Here is a 21,804-nt window from a genome sequence, read left to right as displayed (position 1 = left end):
AAGACAGTTTCATTCCAAGTAGCTTCTTACACAAACAGCAGCTGAAAAGGTTTTGGAGGGTCAGCAGCAATATTCGAATGCAGAATGAGACCAGAAGAGCTTCAAAGACATGCCTGGAGGGAAGAGCCAGGGAGCACAGAAAAGAAGAAACTTCCCATTGGCAGGAGGGGTTGCAAGAAGCAGCGCCAAAGGTAGGAGCAATGGGATAGCTGCATTTAGGCTTGAGAAAAGCCATGAGTCATAGAAGCATGCTGGCAGCTCTGAACAGGCTCCCCAAGCACCTTTGGGGACTCAACACCGCTTCTGTGGTACAGAGCTACAGGGGGTGATGATTTAGGAGATCATCCAGGCTACTGGGACAAGCCTTGGGACAAGAAGGCTACTCCCACAGGTGGCAGATGTAGCACTAGAAAGGGACTTGCAGCTGGCCTGCCCATGGCTTTGTGAGGAGGAGAAGGCTGCTTGCTATTCAGTAAACACAGAGAAGGTGCAGGGAAGTCTAAGAAACAGGAGGGGGCGCACACACTGTGCCTATTATGCAAAATTCCATCTTTTTGTATGTTTTTTTTTTACTGGCAGTATTTCACTAGAGCTGGAGCATGCTCCAGCTTCCAAGGGACTCCAGTATGCTACAGGAGTAGAATGCTTTTCCTGGTGTCCTGGCCAGCCTCTGAATTGCACTGTCATTGGGACAAAAAGGCAACACAGTTTTGGGTGTTCCACTGAGATTCAGACCATCTTCATACCGGGCAAATGCACAACCATCAATACACGGTACTGAGCCCTGACTGAGTCCTGACCTATCCAGGACACGGATTGAGAACACAGCAGAACTCGAGCCTTGTTTTAAGCAAATCCCTTATTATGGCTGCATATCTAGGATGGCCACTGACCTGCTCAAAGTCACCTACACTCATCAGTGCTCAGCCCTGCTGGTAGACTAACACTTCAGACAAAAGTTTTGAACTGTATTGCAAGTCAAAAACCAGGACAAAGCCAGAAATCACTTTTCCACCTACAGTCTGCTATCAAAAATAGGCTCCTGATGCACATACACACACAAACACACCAAAAAAATCTCCTACGATATGAAATCAGCGTGAAGTATCCTAAACACACTTCAATCCAATTTGCTATATTCCAAGAGAGCTAGCAAGGCCCAGTCTGAAGAAAAAGACAGTCCTGCCAACTTGAGATCCTGTACAAGCAAACAAGCAGGATAGCTTGTTTCTTAAAAAGAATACGCATAAGCTTAGACGTATTTCCAGAGAAGTGTTGCTTAAGAGCTTTCTTGTAGAAAGGCACTTCCAACTCAAAACAATTACAAACATCAGCAAAGATGCTTATTGCGTAATGTAAAGAAATAATAAATAATAAATAATGTAAAGAAATAATAATAGTTTGCATAGATGCTGGAAACCAGAAACAGATGAGCACAGGCTGCATATGTAGCATAAACATGACAATAATATGGATCCCAATTCAACTGACACTACTGGGAAACCTCAAGGCAGAATGTTGGAACGGCCTCAGATACCCTTACAGTAAATGTAGCCCATGTAGCTCCAATGTAGCTCCAATGTATAATTATGAGTCTCTTTGCGGACATTTGATTCAAGTGTCCTGAGATACAGAAAGCTAACCCTGCTGGTGCTCTGGGAACTGACACAAATGAGAGGACCGTTGGAACCACATTACAGATTTCTCAATAGAGGACAGTGTTCACAGTGCCATTTAGATCCCCTACAAGTGCAATTGCAACATCTGTTTAACTGTAACCTTAAGCAGAAAAAGGCACTGACATGACAAAGTGCTTGTGAGCACCAGGCAGGTCCTGCAGGAAGAAGAGGAAACCATCCTGCAGTGCAGACACAGGCCACCAAAAGCTCTGACAGGCGGCTGCCTGGAAGCTGTGGTTCCTGGGCAGACAGTGAAGGCTGATAACAATACTCTTTTCACTGATGCTGTGGCATTACACATTCCTCTTCTACCTGACAAAGTCAGTTGCTCAGCTAGATTCTAGACTTTCTATTTCATCACCAGAAGATATAACTTGGTGAAGATCTTTCTGTATGAGAATTAGTATGTGTATTTTTCTTTTCTGTCTACACTGGGAAATCAGGCTGTTTCACAGTCCTGCTCTGCACCAAAGCTGAACATCCAGTTAGAAGCTGTGACAGTTCTCCACCCAATCATTTCTATTTTCACACCAGGAAGATTCAAACCTTGCTAGGCCCAATACTAGATGACAGGTCCCACACAGAACAGTAAGTCAACCATCCACCTCCACCATGGGACTTCACCTCTGTTGGGTGAGAAAACAGAGAAAACACACGGTCATCAACAGGACCATACAGCCAATAGTACAGCATTTCAGTGGACAGGGTGCACAGCTCCACAACTCTGCATCCTTTGGAAGCTCATATCTGCCTCTGAATGTGTCTCCTCCTTGCAGTAGCAGTAACGCAGCATGCCTGAGTCTCACAATGCCTGTTTTGCAGCTGGGATGTGAGCAGTAATGCTGGCAGTTGTACCAGGACAGGACCAATACCAACAAAGGCAACAGCATAAGCTTCAGCCATCAAAAAAACTACCAAACTACCAGTATACTAGAACAGGCTTGCCCAACTCATGCAGTTACAGCTTCTCAGCTGCTTTGTCCCAAGCGAACACCATAGTTATATGCCAGCTAAAAAAGCCACAGACACGGGGACAGCTTCACTGTGCTCAGTGCTCAGTGCTCAGCCCAGAGGCAAATCCTGCCCAGTGCGTGTGACTGCTCTTCATGCTTGCATCAAAGTGTGGCAGCTTCACACTCCCTGTAGCTCATGCCCAATCTTAGTGGGTTTGAGGTGGTTTTCTCCAAGGGACTCTTGTGACTTCTGTCTGTTAGTCCCATAGATGATGGCCACGAGATGATACACGCATCTGATGAGAAGCACAGGGTAGCCCAGTTACCCTGACAGAGCTGTCAGCCAGAGCGCAAAGCAGAGAACAGAGAGTAATAAAGCACTACACCCAAAGCAATAGCTGAGAAAATGCCAAGTGTCACTAAGATTCACAGACAGACAAGCACAGAGCTTTATAATTTTCAGGTGTTTGTATATCAAAAGGCACCAACCCAATGACTTTGTTATCATTTGTGATGAAAGCCAACTCTTCTCCAGAGCTCCTGGTACCACTTCCAGCCAAGAATCTGGATGGTAAAAGTAACATCTGAGAAAGGCCTCCAAACACCATTTCCTCTCCCCAGCAATTTACCATCAATTCAGTTCTCCATCTGCTCCAATACCAGGCTTTGCAATGCTGCACCTCTTTGAACGCCTCATCCAACACAAGCTTGGTGGGTGTTCACTATTCTGGAAAGCTGTCTTATCTTTCCTCTCAAACCCGTAACCAGGAAGGGCAGATCTCAGCCTGTGCCTGCTGGTACTGTCACAGAAGTGTCATTGGCTTGGTGCCTGTGCCACCCATGAGTGTTCAGACAAGCAAATTAGTGTGATTCTCCTACCTTCGTATGTGAGCTAGTGAACAGGAATGGGAATTGACAGGATTAGGGTTACAAGCTACAGTCCGTAAGCCGTGATCTGATTGCTGCCTTGAAGTCTCTGTAACAACGCCACAAGTCAGATCCCAGAAAACATGGAGACAAGTAGGGAAGGGGAGAAAAAAAAAAATGAGGAACAAGTAAGAAAGAAACCAGTACAAACACCCAAGCACAGGTAAGTCCAAAGCTCCAGTGTACAGACACCATCGGAACCCTCCACAAAGGCAGCACACAGTGCCTCTGCCCACCTGGTTGAGGGATCCACAATAACGCAGAACACCAGGTGCAGCCTCACTTCAGCAGGTCACACGCTCGGGGCTGGTTGTTAAGCCTGAGAAATAACCTGGTATGCCCAGCCATTTGTAGTGGAGGTGGAAGAGCTGTCCATCACGACTTCCACAGAGCATGAGTCCTCAAGGGAAGGTGCTGTCATTGAAGTTTTTGATGAGACCTACTATCTCACACGCATCCCTCTGGTTCTTACTGCAGTCGGTTTTGGAAGCTTTTAGGATTACAGAAGTGACCCGTACTACTTCCGTTGTGGTCTCAATGCCTCCCCTCCAGCAGCAAACTCTTACAACTTTATTTTAGATTTATACAAAAAATGCCAAAAGCGTACAGTTCATCTGGCAAGAGAAGTGTCTGACAAAAAGGGAAAGGGCCTTACTACCACTGGGCGACACAACCTTGATATTTTCTGGATCTTCTACAAACACATTATGAATTAACTGTGTCACCAGCACCTCTCATGACAACCTTGCTGCCAGAGGGCTTGAAGAGAAAGGATGGTTTTCCTTTAATTTTATCCTTTCACCACTGCTATTCATGGGATACAAGCAGTTTGGTGTGTATAAAACAGACTGCTTGTTACCCTAGCTCAGCTAAACTAAGTGTCTCCCCAGTAACTCCACTCATGCCAGGATTTCAGGACAGCAGCAGTCTTCTAGCTTAGTCACACAGACCCTGATGCTTACCACTCCTACAATCAGCCGAAGTTGTCAGCCCCAGAGCAGAAAAAAAGCAAGAACTGTTCTTAAGTTATGACAACAGGAGAGGCAACTTTACCCAAACTAAGTAACTTTACACCCTTTCTTTTTCCCGGTCTATTCTAGAACATTATGTGCAACAACTACCCACAGCAGTATCAATTACCCCTACTTATCCTACTTTCTGCATTTATGCTCAGGTAGTTCTGTAACAACAAAACAAACAAAAGGCATATATTTTGTAATTAAAAATCCACCTTCCTGAGCAGCTGGTTGGAGTAGGACAGCTTCTTGGACCTTTTGGTCTCTCTCCAGATTGGACTGGCTAGATTAACTGGAAAAAGTCAGCATCATCTGAACAAAACTGACTTGAGCCAGCAGAGAACTGAGCTTAATCACTTTGCTAGTCGTGGTCGCTGCTGGCTTCATGAACGCTGAATGGACATCTCTGCTAACATCCTAGAAGAGCAGCTCAGAGCATTAAGAAGAAGCACCCCAACAAACCATCAATCCTCTCCGTTTCCCCGCAGGGAGAACTTCTGAGAGTATCCACTGCAGTTCATTCCTTGGAGGCCCACTCTCTCATGCAAACAGCTGCAGTGGTTGCAACATTATAGCACAGGGACCTCCTACCCTGCCTTCTGACACAAGCTAGAAGCCCTGCCTACAGTATTACACGAAGTGTAAGGAGCTACACTGCTCAAGCCCTGATTTGGGTTTTGCCACTCACTTTCCTCCTGTACTGAGCAAAGAACTCCACTTTGCAGCTGAAGACAGGGATGAAGAGGAACAACCTGCCTCTCTAGGGAGCTGGAAGAATAGTTACCCAGTGCTAAACAAGGCAAAGGTATGGTTAGAAGAAAGAAGCCAGCACAGCTCTGTCCCACAGCTGTCTTTAGCTGAGAACAACACATGTAAAGCTCTGCAGACTCCCAGAAGATCAGAGCCTACAGAGTCTGCAGAACATTAGAAGTAAGCCAACAGAGGTTCCCAGCAGCTGGCAAAGCTGAAATTACAGCCACCTGTCTGAATGTGCCAACAAGGAGCTTCCCCACAGGCTGGGCAAGTGGTGGGACAATAAGATAGAATCACAGCTACAATCGTAACTCAGAAGGGGGCCAGCTCCATTCCCAGAAGGGAGAGAGGCTGAGGTTTGTCCTGAGCCAATAGCAGGTGCACAGCAAAGACTGAAGGGAGATTTACTCACTGTATGTTCATTTTCCACATTCGCCTGCTGTCTTCGGAGATCAGCCTTAATGAATGCTTCAACAAAGAAAGAAAAACATGAAGGTAGTTTAATTACCATGCAGATCCCAAATCAATTTATCTCAAAGAGGTAGAAGCCCCAGACGAATGCATAATGTTGAACAAGGGAAACCACTGTCCTGAACGAGGAAGACAGCACTTCTATATGGTGCAATAAGGAGTCTCTGTCCTTCCTTTTTCAGAAGGTACATCTTGGAGACCCCAAAAAGCAACCAGGGCAAGAAGCTCTGGATCATTTTGTAACACAAACCAGATGTTTCAAGAAGTACTGTGACATTGCTATGGGGCTGCTGTGTGGGTTCTGCCCTCCCCTGAAGGTAATGCCACCCCCCAAAGCCCTTCAATTCACATGCCAAGCCCAAGGGGAAGAGTCACAGCAGAACACTGAGAAATTTAGTTACCTGTCATAATGGACCCCAGCAACAGGAAGGAACAAAGAAAGAGGTTTCCTGCCTTTGTCCCAAAGTGATCGATGATCTGCCCCTGGCTGATGGTGAAGGCAATACCGAAGATCTACAAACAAACACAAGGTCAAGCTGTACTGTTATAAAGCAGCCTGAACAGCTTCCCAGCTTTATCAAAGTATCAGAGCATACAGGCCAGACAAGCTATTGCCCTCACTAGGCTAAAGTTTGGTTATAAACACATCCAGGGATATCTCCTTTCAGTTGATAGGAAGACAGGTGACCCTTAAGGCTTGAAAGCCTGTCTCTGGGGAGAAGGCAAGACCTCTCTCACTGGACTGCTAGGAACAATAATGGAAAAAGCAAGGATTACTGGCATCCTGATGGACATTTTCCTTAACAGAAACAGAACGGGTGCCAGTAGACAAATGCCACAAGGACCATTACTTGAAAAGCCAGGTTCTGAGGTGCTTTGATCTGCTGTACGCAGCAATAATCATGGACAAGAAATGGGATTCAGGGCTGGGAGCTACAATTTCATATCTCTGCCTATAAAAAAAAGCAAGAAAAAGGAAAACAACACCAACCTGTGCTGAGACATTAAGGAGCCCTGATGATGTTCCTTCTGATTCTGGGTATGTCAACTCTGCAGCAAACTCAAAGCCCAGGGGAAGGTACCCCGTCATGAAAAATCTGTAATGAAACACACAGAAAACTCAGTGAGTGCTAGGAAGAAGACTGAAGAGGCACAACGTAGCACAAAAGCCTGCTCTGATGCTGGACTTACTGCGCAGGATATTTCCCATATAATTGCCACAGCCCACACATCTGTCTGACTCCCTCTTCATGGCATAGGTCTCCCTCCTACCCACAAATACTTTTGCTCACAGCCTCGGGCATGGAGCCAAGCCAGCAGGGAGCTGCGAAGAAAGAGGTAGTAAAAGCAGCATCTCCCAAAAGCAACACAGAAGGGCATCGCCCCCAGCACAGTCCATCAGGCAGACAGGCCTACATGCATTTTCCTTTTGTCCTTATCCCACGTGGGAGCCACAAGCAGGCTGTGGCTCTCCCCATTCCCTTCTGGGCCGTGACCTCTACCTCCCTCCTCATATCCTAGCAGCTCAAGCATGGAGGAAAGCAGCCTGTACATGAACTTACCCCAGAACGCCTGCAGTCACAAAGACCACCCAGAGGTGGCCTAGGTTCAGAGTGAAAGTGTAGACTACCATCCCCAGCAGAGACATGACATAGACCACTAGCGTTGTCTGTCTGCAAGGAAAAGCACAGTCAGGATTTTATATAATCAAATGCTCCTCTTCACCCATAGATCTTGGTATATTTTCCGGGATGCACCTGTGATCCTCAGAAGCTTCATCTCTGCTAGCAGGGACAGCTGGCACATTGGGAAAATTATTTCCTCCACCCCCAGCCAGTTTTGGTCTCAGTGCAGAGGTCTGATATTAATTTCCCAGGCTTAAGGTTCAAGTTTTTGAAGCAGTTTATAACTGATTCACTATTTCTTGACAGTTGCCCATATTTGCACTTCACTCCTCAACTCCAGGCAAAGAAGATGAATGAGTTAGTGACCAGATGTGGTCAGAACCTTGTTTCATATTGATGCTATGTCAAAGCTGCAAGAAGGAAGTTCCCAGAACACACAGTCCTCCACTGAGAACTAGGCTGGCTCAGAGAAGCAGGCAGCTCTTGCAGTTTAAAGCAAGTTATGTTTTCCACTGGAATTGCAGAATTCGGGAGGGTGAAAAGAAGAAAAGTTTTCAATCTTGCCATGGATACCACATATTAGCAAGCTCACAAACACAACAAGCTTTCCTCATTAATCTGTATCCCTCAGTCACTGGGCTCCAGCAGTACAAAATGAACTGACAGTCACCTGGGAAAGAACAAGACTGCAGGCTTCAGGACAGTGGAAGTCACACACCAAGAAATGCCCTAGATGTGCGTACTGAGTTTCTCCCTACTCACCAGTCCCCAGTAGTCAGCTCTGAATCAACTCCTGCTGCAGGAAACAGCCTTAAGCATACAGGCAGGCTTCTGTTAAACAAGATTTAGCAAGACTCTGTTCCCCTGGGTATATCATGGATGACAAAAAAAGGAGACTCAGTGCTAAGCAAGGACCAAAATTTTGCATACAAGCAAAGGGCTTAGCCAAGATGCAGGCAGATACTGGGGCAAAGGGAAACAAAGGAGCCCCTGGGGAAAGATATCAAGGCAGAATGTTTTTCATGAAGTGGCCCTTTTGTCAGCACATTTGCTAGTCAGAGGACAAGGAGAATGCTCTATGACTCTAGGGGCACTGGGGCATGGAAGAATGCCTTGTTTTGCCTGATAAGCTTCTTATCACCGCCATAAATATCTTATGGGAAGGATAAAAACATAAAGAAACAGACTCACAGAGGACATTCGTGAAAAACACCAGGACACTGTGAGCTGTTCCCACGATGTCCCTACAGGGACTGGAAGTTATCCTCAACTGGGACGGATACAGCCAGTCTCCTGGAAAGGATGCCCAATGCAGTGAGCATGTGCTCGAAGTTACACGTCCTGCTACATCACCTTAGGACAACTGGGCAGGATATGGCGAAGGCATGCCCACTACACTAAGACTAGCCTGGAAAAGGCTTACAACAGCAGGCCCAAAAGGGAGACCAGGATAGGCTGGCCGTTTTTTTTTTTCCAGTGGAAACTCAGATGTCCTATTTCTACTATCTGAGTCTTCCCTCCTTCCCACAGATTTCAACATACTTTGGGCTTGCACAGACCCAAGTTTAAAATATCACTTAGCTCCTCCACCTGGTCAGCAGAGAGAGGTGGTTATTTCTGAAACAAATGTGACAGCAGAGAGCACTATCTGGAACTGTTCACACGGTCTTCAGTCTAACTAACATTGCTCTTAAAAGCTAAGTTCAGCTGAAGAGAAGCACTGACCCAAGGCCTCCAACTCTAAGCCAGGCTCCCCTAATAAATGCCAAGGCACCCAAAGCGAACAGGCAGTCACCAGGTGTCACGACCCCATCTCTCTTTCCAGCCAGGAACCTGAAGGATGCAGAGGAAGTTCCACTTAACTCAAAGTCCGAACCTTTCAGAACTTTTCAAGAGGTGCTCAGATCTCAATCAGCCATCCCAAAGGCAGCCTGAGCTCTGGGACAGTTCACTTGCACATTTGTTTGGGTCAAACCTATGCCTGTTAATTCCAAAACTAAGAACAGTGATGGGGGTGCTTCAGGGACTTGCCTGCCAAATAAAAGCAAGAATGCAAGGCCATTTGGTGCCTGAGCACAACAGATGGAGAAAGCCTGACTTTGCACAGCCTCACCCCTCTAAGGAACAGTGGGACAGTGATGATCAAACATCCACAAAGTGTTCTGCAGTTGCTCGTGTTACTAATCTCCTCCTGCTCCTCTCAATCACAGCTGGATCTCATTCACTTGCTTCTCTCTCCCTCTCTCTCTCTCTCTGAGTTGACTAAAAAAAGGACTTGACATCTTTCCTCCCTGATTTTCATGTGCTTACCATTTCATTCCTGACACTATCAGAGCAGTGCAGAGAAGGGGGAGGGTACCTGCCTAGAACATCTGGCATCTTGACAGTTTTTTAAATAGACTTTTAAATGAGGCTAAATAAAGATTCTGTAGCATTCAGAAAAAAAAATGCTAGTTCCACAGAAATCCCACTTAGTAGGCTGCAATGGAGAGCAAATTCTTAGCAGTTTTTCTTCATTTAAGGCTAAATCTATCCCCAGATATTCTTAGGAGCCCATTGGATGAGTCCTATGGGTAGCAGAGCGCTATTTTTCTGCACTCTCAGGCTGCTCTGCCCACCTACGTGGTCTCTTCAATGTATCCAGGATTTTATTTTCCTTCTGTGCTGCCAAACTGTGAGTTCCAGCTCCGCCTGGTGAACCACAAAGTTCTTCAGCCCGCATGCTACTATTGAGCTCCATTCAAGGAGAGGCAGGAAGACCATCCACCCGAACAGTGCCAATTGAGGCTACCTTACCACTAACCCCAGTCTGGAAAAAGACAAGTTAGATTGCACAGTTAGCTACTGCAGTTCGCAAGAGCTGTGTTTCCATTTCCTAGGACCGCCAAGTGAGAAATAAACTCAATGGTACATGATCTAGAAATGACAAGAAACCTACTGGTCTCTCTATTAGTCATTTGCTCCTGTCCCCTGGCATGCCCCTAAGGAGTCCTCATGTTCCATTCTTGTCAAAGAAGCCCAATTCCTCTGCATTTCTGAACCCATACTCGATTGCTAGGGCCAGAGGCCACTCCAGAAGCTGCAAGCCCTCAGCTTGCCAGATTCTCCTAAGCAGCCCAGAAAATACCAGGCAGTTTAAAGGCAGCAATACCCTCCAAGGTGAAAAGCTGCTGCAAGGAAAAGGCCTCTAAAATTGCCTTCAACTCATCACCTTCATATCACCAGAAAAGCCCCATCCTTCTTGAGCTGCTCAGACAAGTTAAAATACAGTTCCCAAAGCCAGCAGACAAACTGGAAACTGATTACATGGATCTCCACATAAAAAAAAGAGAGGTGCTCTCCATTCCCTGAGACGCCCTATAAAGAAAAGTCTGTCAGCAAGATCCGAGTTCCTGAGGACTGGGAGCTGCAGGACACCCAGAGACCCTTTGCTGTCTCCTTGAAAATGGGCACGGTATTCTGACCAGATCTGCTGCCTCAGCCCACCAAGCAGTAAATCCAGAACCACCCATCCACAACCTCATCATCCCTTCCCTTGCTTCTGCCCTGAATACAGTAACATGCACTCATACAATGCCTCTGGGCACTGGATTAAATGTGTCTTTCATTAAACAAGACAAAGATGCACAGAAGCTGATTTGTAAGGGCAGAGAAATGGTCTGGTACAGTAATGATTCTGCTTGTGCCAAGAGCTCTCTCATCCCTGGCAAAGCAGCATCCAAGCTATCTTCTCTCTCCCCTCCCCCATGTTTCTCTACAGAGCACTAGCACTAGACCTCTTATGGGTCCATCAAAGACTAACATGCTGCCCCAAACTTCACTTCAGACTATCTGGATTCTCAAAAACTATGTTTTTTTCCCTGCAAACCTTTTGCAGCGATTCAGCCTCTGGACTACCAAGCCACAACTGCAGAGTTGCTCCCTGCACAGAGCAGAAAAGCACAGTCACTAGCAGGACAGAGGCAAGAGACTTACTTGTAGGTTTTGGTTCTGTCCAACCAGAGGCCAGAGATCAGAGCACCAGCCATGCCTGACAGTACAATGGTGAGTCCAATCCTGCCAGCATTCACCTCCTCCTTCTGTGGTAAGACACACACAAAGACACAGGGGCCAAGTCATAGCCAAAAAGTGAGGTGTGGAGAACCCAGACATAAAGAGACACCAAAGTTAGTGCCCCATACATGACTTCTCCTGTTAACAAGTTAACAAGAAACAGCGTTTGCAAGAACTCTTTTGGATACAGGCACTTCTCTCTGGGCCAGCCCAGAGAAAACATGAGCGCGCTGGCCAACATGAACAGGCACCCTCAGAGAAGTCAGCATAAACTCAGCGATGCTTGATATCTGGCATCAGGATTCAGGCCACATCAACCAGGAAATCCTGGGACCCACTATAAGGCAGCATGGACAAGCTCTCTTTGGCATTTTGTCCCAGCAGTAAACATCACAGCAGCTCAGCACCTGGAGCACATGCAGCCTCCAGGTGCAGGTGCGCCAGCAGAAATCACTGTCAGGAAAAGGGCAGAGACAACTGCTAGGAGAATCTCAGAAGAAAGTGCTTATACTTGGCTCATTTAGGATATGAAGGAGTTCTCTTTTTTAGAGCTCCCATTCTTCACAGAGTACTGTAAATAACAAAAAGAAACAATGGTCTCTAGCCAGCCAGCCAACCCAGGCCCGAGCCAGCCAGAAGTGCTGCAGGCTGCAGAAGCACTTTAGCCCAGGCCAGCAGCACTGTACTTCTCACAGACTCTCCTTTGGCAGCTAATAATGGGCAACGGCAAGCATCGGAAAGCCACAAGGACTGGATGCACTTACTGGGTAGTGATGGATCACCATGCGGTTCAGCAGCGTGGACAGGGAGTAGAAGCAACCTGTATTCAGACCTGAGAGGAGGATAAAAATGCGGCATATTCAGTCTGGTGCTATTCTGCTGTGTAGAAATGCATCCAGATCGTGAGGACGGCAGCCTACAGCCAGGCTGCAGAGCATCAGGAGATACTACAGCTGGACAGGCTGGTTACTGGTAGAAAAGCAGACCAAGGACAACTGAATCTCAGCATGCAGTAGGAAGCACCCTGCAATGTCAGGATGGCTCTTACCTGAAGAGCTAGAAGAAAAGCTGTGCATATTTCTAGTACTGAAAGGTCATGCAAGCCCTTCATAGGGTCTCAACCCTTCCTTCACAGACAGGCATATTCAGCAGTGGAGTTGAGTTTTCTCAAAGCAATGGCAAAGTATCTGCCTCACCGTCAGGTAAATCTCAGGGCCTGAGATTCAATTAACACCGGTGCCATTGATCAGCAAGGTTTCCTTCCCAAAGAAACACCTGACAGCTTTCCCAGTTGACAGTAAAGGACAACCTCTCCAAGCCAAGAAATACCAGAAGGCAAGAAGGAGCAGACCTAATGGCAAGCACAGACAGCACTTCCCCAAGGCACCTGGTGCATGCATCTGCACAAGGAAAGTCTTGCAGTTTTACAAGATACCACTGAAGCCTGAAAAATAAAAAACAACTGTGAAAGTAATCGTCTTTAAGAAAGGGAAGTTAGATTAACTGTTAGAGGCATCAGCCACCTGGTGAAGGTTTCTCAGTATCACCCAAGGTGAGAATGGAAACTGTTGAGAGTGCTATCAGTCAAGCCATATTCAGACACCCGGCTGCAGTACACATGCAACTCTGAGTTGAATGCCTTCCTGAAGGGCATGGAAAACAAGAGTGCTTTTTTATTATTTATTTATTTTATAGTAGACAAGCATATCCACACGGGTGCTGAAGTAGCAGTACCACAGCGGCTACACTCTCACCTTGGGTGATACTGAGAAACCTTCCCCAGGTGGATGATGTCTGTAACAGTCAGCTCAACTTTCTTCTCAGAAAGTCATTTACATTTGCAGTTAGTTTCTCTTCAAGGCTTCAGTGAACTTAGTAGGGGGAAGGATGGGGGGACACAGATTTCACCACTGCAGCTCACACATTTACAGGCTCCATAAAGTGGCATGGGATTTTAATTCTGGTTCAGATGCCAGCAATTCTCACAGCCCAGATACATGACAAGTTCCCAATTCCTGTTTTTCCTCTTTCAGCATCAGCTAAAAGCAGAAAGATGGCAATACATGGTACAGAAGTGCAGTCTAGCAGGCAGAGCTTTGACAACACCCTGAAGTCAAACTCCTGCTTCCCTGCTCCCGAAGCCTTGGGCAACCCCAGACCCAGTCCATCGCCCTACACAGCTCAGGAAGCAACCAAAGAAGCCACAAGATTAACAGCTGGAGGGAAGATCTCACTTTGTTCACACACCATCCTTGATGACTTTAAGCAGAGCTAACTTCACAGTTTCACGCGGCAGAACAGATGAATAATCTTATGCAAGTGATCCCATAAGCTGACTGCCTGTGGCAGTGGTTCCTGTTCCAAATGCATGTCTCAGGAAGTGACTGGAGAGGCAAATAAGCTGAGTGACTTGCTCTTTATGCACAAAAAAAACCAACCAACCCTTTTCAAGAGTTACCTAGAAAGGCTGGAAACTCCTGCACCCTTGAAAGCTGGCTCTTTGCAACACCTGACTATGGCAAAGCACCCCACAAGAATCTAATCTGGGTTCATCCCATCTCTACCTCAGGAGCACTCAGCTCACTGGGAGACACCACAAACTGCAGTACCAGGTCATGGGAGTGTGGTAGATCAGAACAGTCCTTCTACCCACTACTGCTTCACCACAAAGCTGGGCACGAACATAGGCCAGTCATTTATGCATCTAATACTTCTCACTTAGCCAAGAGGAGAGCAGCCTGCTGGGGATAGCCAGACCCTGGTAGCTGATGCCATCAGCATGCCAGCTCCACAGAGGCTCTGTGATGCATGGGATTTCCAAGAAAGAGAAAGGCGCCTAATCCTAAACCGAATAGAAAGAGATGCTGAGTTGGCAACAGCACTTAGCACCAGAGTCAGACAAAATACTCTAAGAATCAAGACAATGCGTCCAATTTGCATTTGTGAAGGCTGGCAAAAACGTAGGTATTTTACATGTGGCAGTTGCTTAGTGAAGTTTCTCCAAAAATTATTGCCAGCTGTTTGAATGCCTGTAAAATACACAAGAGACGTTTCCAATGGTGCCCGACTGCCTTTGCAGATGAGGAAACCAGAACCAATAGCTGGGATTAACACATCTGAAGGTCCAGCCTCACCTGATTCATTACTTATTTGCCATGGTTTGCTTGTAATGTGCTGTATAAGAGCATTTTTGAGACCTCACTGTGTCTCCTATATTTTACAAAGGCCAGAAAGGGGAAGTTTATTGCCTAAGGTTCCAAAAGGAGCTCTTACAAAGCCTTTGACTAGATCTCAATTCTCCTGTAACTAAGCAGTGTATTACCTACAAGCCAGACTACTGGTCTTCCTCTTCACCTTCATCATCATCCAGAACAATGATTCCTTATGCAGACCTCATTACCCTGCCTTCTCATCACTGCCCCTTTCCAAGTGCTGATTTTTTGGAGCCTCATCATTCCCACTTAACACCCCCTTCCCAAGCTTTCCCACCCTTTTCCTGCCTACTGCCTCCCTGTAGCAATGTGCAGTTCCAGTGCAGAGTCCAATCCAATCCTTCTTCAAGCCCACTACACGTCACGACTCAGCTTTACTGAAGCAATGCCGGCAGTCTTTGATAAAAGGCAGCCTGAAGATTTCCCTGATAAACAGTTCACCTGCACTAGCACTGCTGCAGTGCCACCAATGTTTCCACCACTGCAAGTATTACCACAGGAAAGGAGCTGGCAGCTGCTAGTAATATCATTTTAACTTCGAGATCCACAGGCCTGTTCTGACCTGGCATCCCATGAAGGCTCACATTCTTTCTAAAGCCAGGGAGATGAAGCAGCAGGCCGTTTCCCGCTCTCTCCCCTGTTGCACACTATGCTAATACAAAAGCTGGGAGAGGCTGCAGATATCTGTGTTAGCTAGGGAGGATGACTCAGTTGTGCTCATGTGGCTGCAGATGTCTTAAATCTTGGCCAACATAACTTCTGACTTGAGTAGGAAAAACTGTCCCCATTTTTAAAGCCAGACAAGTTAAAAAAAAAAAAAAAAGAAGTTTCACTGCTTAGTTCCTTCTCTGAGTAACAGTCACATTATCTCCACTGCCAGCAGCCTTAAAGTCACGTTGGAGATTGAGTTGAGGCGGACACAGGGAGTGCAGAATAAATGCACAGACTGGCAGGAAGAAAGGCAGGATTATGAGGCGCTGAACACTTTCCACATCATTTGTGACTGCCAGGAAGGAATTATCCCAGGGAGATCAGATACTAAATATGCCCTTCATACTGAGAGCCTGCCTCTCTCATTTAGGGCTTGTTCACGCCTATTAAAACTAATGCTTTCCCCTTTCTTCTTCCTGAAACGTACATGCAAACCGAGCAGATGACACAACCCAGCTTTCAGCCAGCCTGCCTCAGTCTGTTTCTTGACAGTTTTTTCAATCTCCACTTTCACAGAGGACACCAAGTACTAGAGGAAAACAAACAAAACACAACAGCAGTTGCAACGTAAACCAGCAGAGCATAACAGTGGTCTGAGGGGTGCTCCTAGAGAACTGCTGCACTGGGAAGGGAGAGGAGATTTCAACAGCTCCAAAGCCGTTAGCACTCTCAGCAAGTACAAAGCCACCATGTTACTCTTTCCAATTAGACGTGCCACCCACAAAGTCCACAGCTGAACACAGAACCACAGAAGTTCAAGCACTAGTTATCTTTCCTCCTGAAAAGCTTCCACAGCAAGCAGATAGGAAGAGGGGACAGACCTCCCTGTGGTCAAGCTCACAACTCTATCACACAGCCAGGCGCAGGCTGCAGTGGCCTTCCCTGTCACCACTAAAGAGAAAAATACTTCTGCATAGGACAACTCAGCATCAGGAACGGATTTAACATGTCACACTGCCCTCAGAGAAATACAGCAAGGCTGCTGAAGAGAAATAGCAAATTCAGTGTGTAAGAACAGATGGCAAAAGAACATAGTCTCCAATCCTTCCTTCTATTTGCTTTATAGGAATTGCCAAAAAAGCTGGAGCAATCTGCACACCAACATGCTCCACATCACCTCCACTGGGAAGCCTGGCAATCATACACTTTCCTTGGAAAATAACTTGCACTATGTGCAGTGACTTGCACTCAAAGACAGCTCCATGTTTCTTAAGTAAACACTTAGATTAGTCCAAGTTACTAATGAACTAGAAAAAAAAACAACTAAAAAAAACCCCATAACTTGATAAGAAAATCCTCTGAACAGAAAGCAGTCACAAGCTGAGAGAAAAGTGGTGAGGTCGTACTGTCCTGTGCATGCTTGCCCTGCTTTTATTCTTCCCTAGGCATTTGCTTGTAACCACTGCTGGACAGACCTCGGTGCGAGAGGGATCCTTGGTATGCAGCAGCACAGCTATCCTTATGTTTCCCTAACCTGGCTCAGCCCAGTTACAGCCCTGGCACAGCACAAAGAGAGGGAGAAGCCAAGCATGTCTAGAAGCACAAAACAGCCAGATCTTACCATAGGTGACCATAAGCAGCACAAAGTTGGCATTGCGGAGCAGGCGGAGGATCGATTGCACGTAGGAATATTCCTCTGCTGGTCGTGACTGGATCAGGGCCTGAGCTCGGCTCGGAGGGTATGGGGGCTTCTCTTTGAAGACTGAAACCAGACACAAAATAGACCCGTTTGCACCAGTGCAACTAGGGAGCCTGGGTACACATGAGGAGAGAACTGCTTGAGGGACAGTACAGGGGCTAGTAAAGTTAAGTGTATAAAACACATCAGCATCCTTCAGCTTCGATTCTCTGTGCCCAAACTTATCCAGGAGCAGGAGAAGAAAGCGTCTCTGCAACAACGACTGGCGTTTAAAGGGCTTATTCATGCCAGGGTTTTATAACATAGGCAGTCAAAAGATGAAATGAACAGTTTGACAGGCTCGCTCACAACCCCCCTCATACACCCTTCTACAAGTGCCATTCATTTAGGGCTTGAAGCAGCAAGATCTACTATTACATGACACAGCCAGCTGTGTGCAGGGACACATCCCCAGATGATCTCCACTCACACAGACAGGCTGACCTCAGCTCCACTTGGAGTCATGCATACACTTCCCACCTCCTTACCTATGACAACCAGGATGAAGAGGGCTGTTGCCACGCCTGCTGTCATGAAGAACATGATGCTTATGTGGTAAGCCAGCTTCTCCATGTCTTCCACATTGGGAACAAGCACTGGAGGGATCAGAAAGCCAAGAGCAATGCCGAGCTGAACAGGAGAGAGAGGGGACACAGAGGTGACATGGAACCACAACACTGCCACTGGCTCAGAGCTCATGAGAAATGCAATCCTCCCTCACCTGGTAAGAGCTCATCGGGGCCTATTCTAGCTTCATCTCCAAAGTGAAAGTCTCCTTTACCACCGAATAACTGAAAGCTAAACCAGATGCCCACAGCAACTAGGCCATGAGAGGTCGCCCCCCCAGATTCACAACTATGACGATGTTCAAGGCAAGGTTTTATAATACAATTGAACAGACTTAATACTTGCCTCCAACAAAGTGGAGTTCTTGCTCTACCCATGCTCCTCCACACACGCTCCTGTCCACACACACATTCCACTCATTATCCTGCACCTATTCTGGTGCTAGCCTAGTCACTCAGTAATCTAACTTGGCTCATTAAAACTGGTAGAAAATGACACTTCCAAAAAACACCCCAGTTCTTTGCAGGGTCAATGAGTTGAACCTATTTTTCCTCATGCCTGACAAAGAGCCAGGGCTGATGTAACGTCAAATCCTGCCCACTCCTGATGAGAGAGATATCAATCTGTCTTAGCCATTTCATTATGTTAATTCTGAGTGAGCACCCTCCCAAGACAAGGCTCACCCTAATACCTCTCACACCCTTCCCACTGCACTAAGAGATCCTAGAAAATAATCAAAGCTGAAAGCAAAGGATACGCGCTACCAACACTCCTTAAGTGTTGAAGTTGTACAATGGGGCTTGGCAACTGCCCCAGCTAAAATGCTTGGCCCTAAAGGGCAGCAAGAAATCCCTGCAGGTCTGTCCTCCGCTGCGCCAAGAGCCCCATGTGTCCAGCTGAGGAGCTCCTGCAGTGAAAGCACAAGTCTCTGCGAGGACACGTGGGCTCCTTGCTAGGTAGCTGTTTCTCCAGGAAAGCAACAAGCTGTAGCAGCACAGGCTTTGCCACGTTGACAGGTAGGACTAAATGTCACAGGCCTTCAGTGCCACCCCTCAAAGGACAAAGGGGACAAATAGCTGCTTTGATGCTCGGGAGCATGCATTTCATAAAGGCTGAAGTCAACGTGCACTTATCACATTTCTGAGTACTCTAAAGAAGAGGCCTAACAAAGCCACTTTTTGTTCCCTCTCCTGTACTTCACTCTGCAGTTGCATTTCATTCCCAAGGAGTGTATTTACTTTCTCCTCTGTCCCTTTCAGCACTTGAAGCCCTCTCAGACATCAGAAAAAAGAGCCCCAAATCAGCTCAGCTCTTGCTTGCTCTCAGAGACGTTCTGCACATTCAGCCCTGTACAGGGCAAAAGCAATTTTCTGTTTAGCAACACCCTCATTTATTTTTTCCTGGTTTGAGCCTACATTTGTGAGCAGTAACAAGGCACACACAAGAGCTTCAAATAGACGGAAGGATTGAGGAGGCACCCAAGAAAGAGACGGCAGGCGGCCATGCATCCATTCTCACCTCTGCTTCAAACATAGAATTCCAATCTCTTTTGCAGGCTGGACCCTTTGCTGGGCAGTGGAAAAGCACTCACAGTGCTGGTACAGTGCTAACTGAACTGAGACAGACTAGAAGTATTAAAAAAATCCCCCCCGCACTGGTTACCTGCGCTATTTCAACAGCCTTTCTAAGAGCCACTGCCCTCATTCTCACAATGAAAGGCGACAGGAGTATGCAAAACATGAAGATAAGGATGCATTCAAATTAAGCCCATTGCATGTACCATTTCATTATGGAAACATCAGATAGATGTGAAGCCATTAGCAAAATCGTGACCAGCTGCCCCACGATAATGCAGCTGAACAGCAGCTCTGCCCAACAGAAGGATTCAGTGCTCGATATTTTCATAGTCCCTGGAAAGGGTTTATTAGTGCCATCAGACTTACTTTATGGGCAAAGAAAGCAAGGACCAAGAAACTCAAGCACTCTGCTGCCCACTAACCACATACAATCATGGCAAAATACAAAGCAGAACAACCCAGGAGCTCTGTGTCCCTGACAAGTTCAAACACCTTCTGGCTTGCCTTCTAGCAAGAACTCATCTCACCTTCTGCATGCTTTTGCAGACATACCTCCACACTGAAGCACAATGAGGGACTTCTAACTGGCCAGGATAAAGATCACAGAACAAATACGCTCCAGGTGCTACATCTGCTGGTTGTAACAAAAGACAGTTTGAGCCCTGTAGCAAGCTCTCCACAAACCCTGCTACTCCACCCAGCTGGTGGATCTTTGAGGAGCAGGGACTGCTCACAGCTCAGAGCTGTCTGCTAGATTGAGAGACCGTATTTAACTTACGGTCAAGTAATTTTCAACTGCATCTGGCCAAACTCCTCCTGTATCAAACAGTGCCCTCTCTGGGACACCATGACAGCATAGGTCTGGATCAGCAACAGAAACCTGTGCTGAGTTCACTCTCAGGACATCACAGGACCTCGTGGGGAAGAGTCATCAAGAGGTTATGGATGTGCCATGCCAGACCAGGCCACTTTTGGGAACGAGAGCCCTCAGAGGTTCCATAAGCACCATGAAGCGCAGTGAAGATGGACACCAAACCAAGAAGGCGCTTACAGGGCAGAAGCCTGTTGGTCTCTGCAGCACATTTATTTTGGCCAGAGTGTGGTCCTGCTGCCCCAGCACGCCTACTCAGCCAGGACACAGCCGCACCAGGCTCCAGTACTGCTTCTCAGCACTCCTAGAAGTTCAGGCTTCAAGGACAAGACTCAGCATTGTTCCTTTCCATCTAAGGCTGGGATCCTCCTAGCCCTTACACACAGGGTTCCACGTGGGCCCCTCCACCCTTTAAATGAGGTACATAAACCGTTTCCCGGAAACTGCTCCTTTGCCCCATCACCCTTTCATTCCTGGAAGAATGGGGCTGGACTCCTATGCTTGCTGCCCATGGGCTCGCTCTCTGCAATCACATGCTGTCACGTGCAATCGCACGTGGTCCCATGTCTCTGGGACCACAGTCCGGATTCCCTCTTTTGTCTAGCCTTCCCTACCTGAAAAGGATACCGAGAACCTGTTTTGCAAATTGTTCAGAAATCCTTTTCTGAGAGTCCTATGGCCATTGACACTCCAACAGGACGGACACAGCTCTCTCAGACACCGCTGCTGTCTTCTCAGAAGACCTGAACACAAAAGGATGTTCATCCTCCCCCCTTCCCTTCCAAAAAAAAAAAAGGGAACACTTTCTCCATTGGGAGTTTATTAAACCTGACAAAAATTAGGTGGTAGAGGGAAAAAAAAATCCCAGCATAGCAACAGGAAACACATTTTATATTTCAGGGTCACTGACATTACCAAACCTATGATGATGAGGCCGCTTTGACATCCTGAGAAATACTCACAGACCCTGGATATTCATATCACCTTAAGCAACAGAGGCAAGCTCCCCGCAGTACGGTAAGTGTTACACAGCACACACTTCAGCTTTCAGAAGGAGAGATTTCGTTTTCAGCACATCGCTAGATCTGCAACACGAGAGCATCCCCACACTGAAACGCACAGTCATGTCCTGACCTCCAAGAATCTCCCTGCAGAAACCAGGCTGCTGGCACTTAAGAAGGCTTTGGGATAGTTCTTAAACAGAATACCCAGAAAGTCAGCAACAGCAGAGCATGCTGTTCAGATCATTTTTTCTCTAAAAGTTGATAAAGTTGATAAAGAAGAATGTATTTCCTACCTGAATTTTGTCATGGTGCAGAATATCATCCATAATTTTAGAACAGGGTATGAAAGCAATCACAGTTAAAAAGAAGGAAAAAAACTAATAAATCATCACACCCCTCAAAAGCTGGACTTCATTTCTCCAAGCAGGAAAAAGAGGAGACAGCAAGCTTGACCAAACTAAAGTAAGACCATAATTAGGCCAAAAAAGGCTGAGGAGCAGCCTGACAAACCAAGTCAAAGCTCTTCAAACACAGCACAGTCAGGAAGCCTGCCAGAAAGGCTGCAAGGCCAAAAGATGATCACCATGGAAGAAGAATATTCGAGACAGAGGGAGAACTAAATGAACTCCTGCGTCAGCATTCACTGTGTGGTTTTTACGGGGAGTTTCCATCTCAATGGAATCTCTTCATATAGCAAATAAAGTTTT

At 46.7% G+C, this 21,804-nt stretch overlaps 1 protein-coding gene across 6 annotated transcripts in view; it reads right to left on the bottom strand.

Moving 5' to 3' along the window:
* Nucleotides 1-21,804, bottom strand: part of FLVCR2 (feline leukemia virus subgroup C cellular receptor family member 2) — a 31,601-nt gene that overhangs the window by 2,668 nt on the left and 7,129 nt on the right. The window contains exons 2-12 of one of the 6 annotated variants that reach the window (XR_001466830.3): nt 17,567-17,708; nt 16,962-17,102; nt 12,242-12,309; nt 11,400-11,503; nt 7,362-7,472; nt 6,791-6,896; nt 6,201-6,312; nt 5,741-5,796; nt 3,512-3,608; nt 3,122-3,432; nt 2,255-2,305 (exon numbers count right to left, since the gene is read on the bottom strand). Coding sequence is in view for 2 of the 6 variants with exons in the window: in XM_040701865.2 (XP_040557799.1) it covers nt 5,741-5,796; nt 6,201-6,312; nt 6,791-6,896; nt 7,362-7,472; nt 11,400-11,503; nt 12,242-12,309; nt 16,962-17,102; nt 17,567-17,708; nt 17,800-17,814 (855 nt within the window). In the remaining 4 variants the exon portion in view is untranslated. Of the gene's footprint in view, nt 1-2,254; nt 2,306-3,121; nt 3,433-3,511; nt 3,609-3,795; nt 3,974-5,740; nt 5,797-6,200; nt 6,313-6,790; nt 6,897-7,361; nt 7,473-11,399; nt 11,504-12,241; nt 12,310-16,961; nt 17,103-17,566; nt 17,709-17,799; nt 21,691-21,804 lie in introns of those variants that run through there. The other 5 variants (XR_005860451.2, XR_006939499.1, XR_212418.4 and 2 more) reach the window with 5 other exon arrangements.

Source organism: Gallus gallus, chromosome 5 (genome assembly GCF_016699485.2).
Source record: "Gallus gallus isolate bGalGal1 chromosome 5, bGalGal1.mat.broiler.GRCg7b, whole genome shotgun sequence".
Lineage (NCBI taxonomy): Eukaryota > Metazoa > Chordata > Aves > Galliformes > Phasianidae > Gallus > Gallus gallus.
Note: the sequence above shows the minus strand (reverse complement) of the source record. Positions and strands in the feature narration are given on the sequence as shown.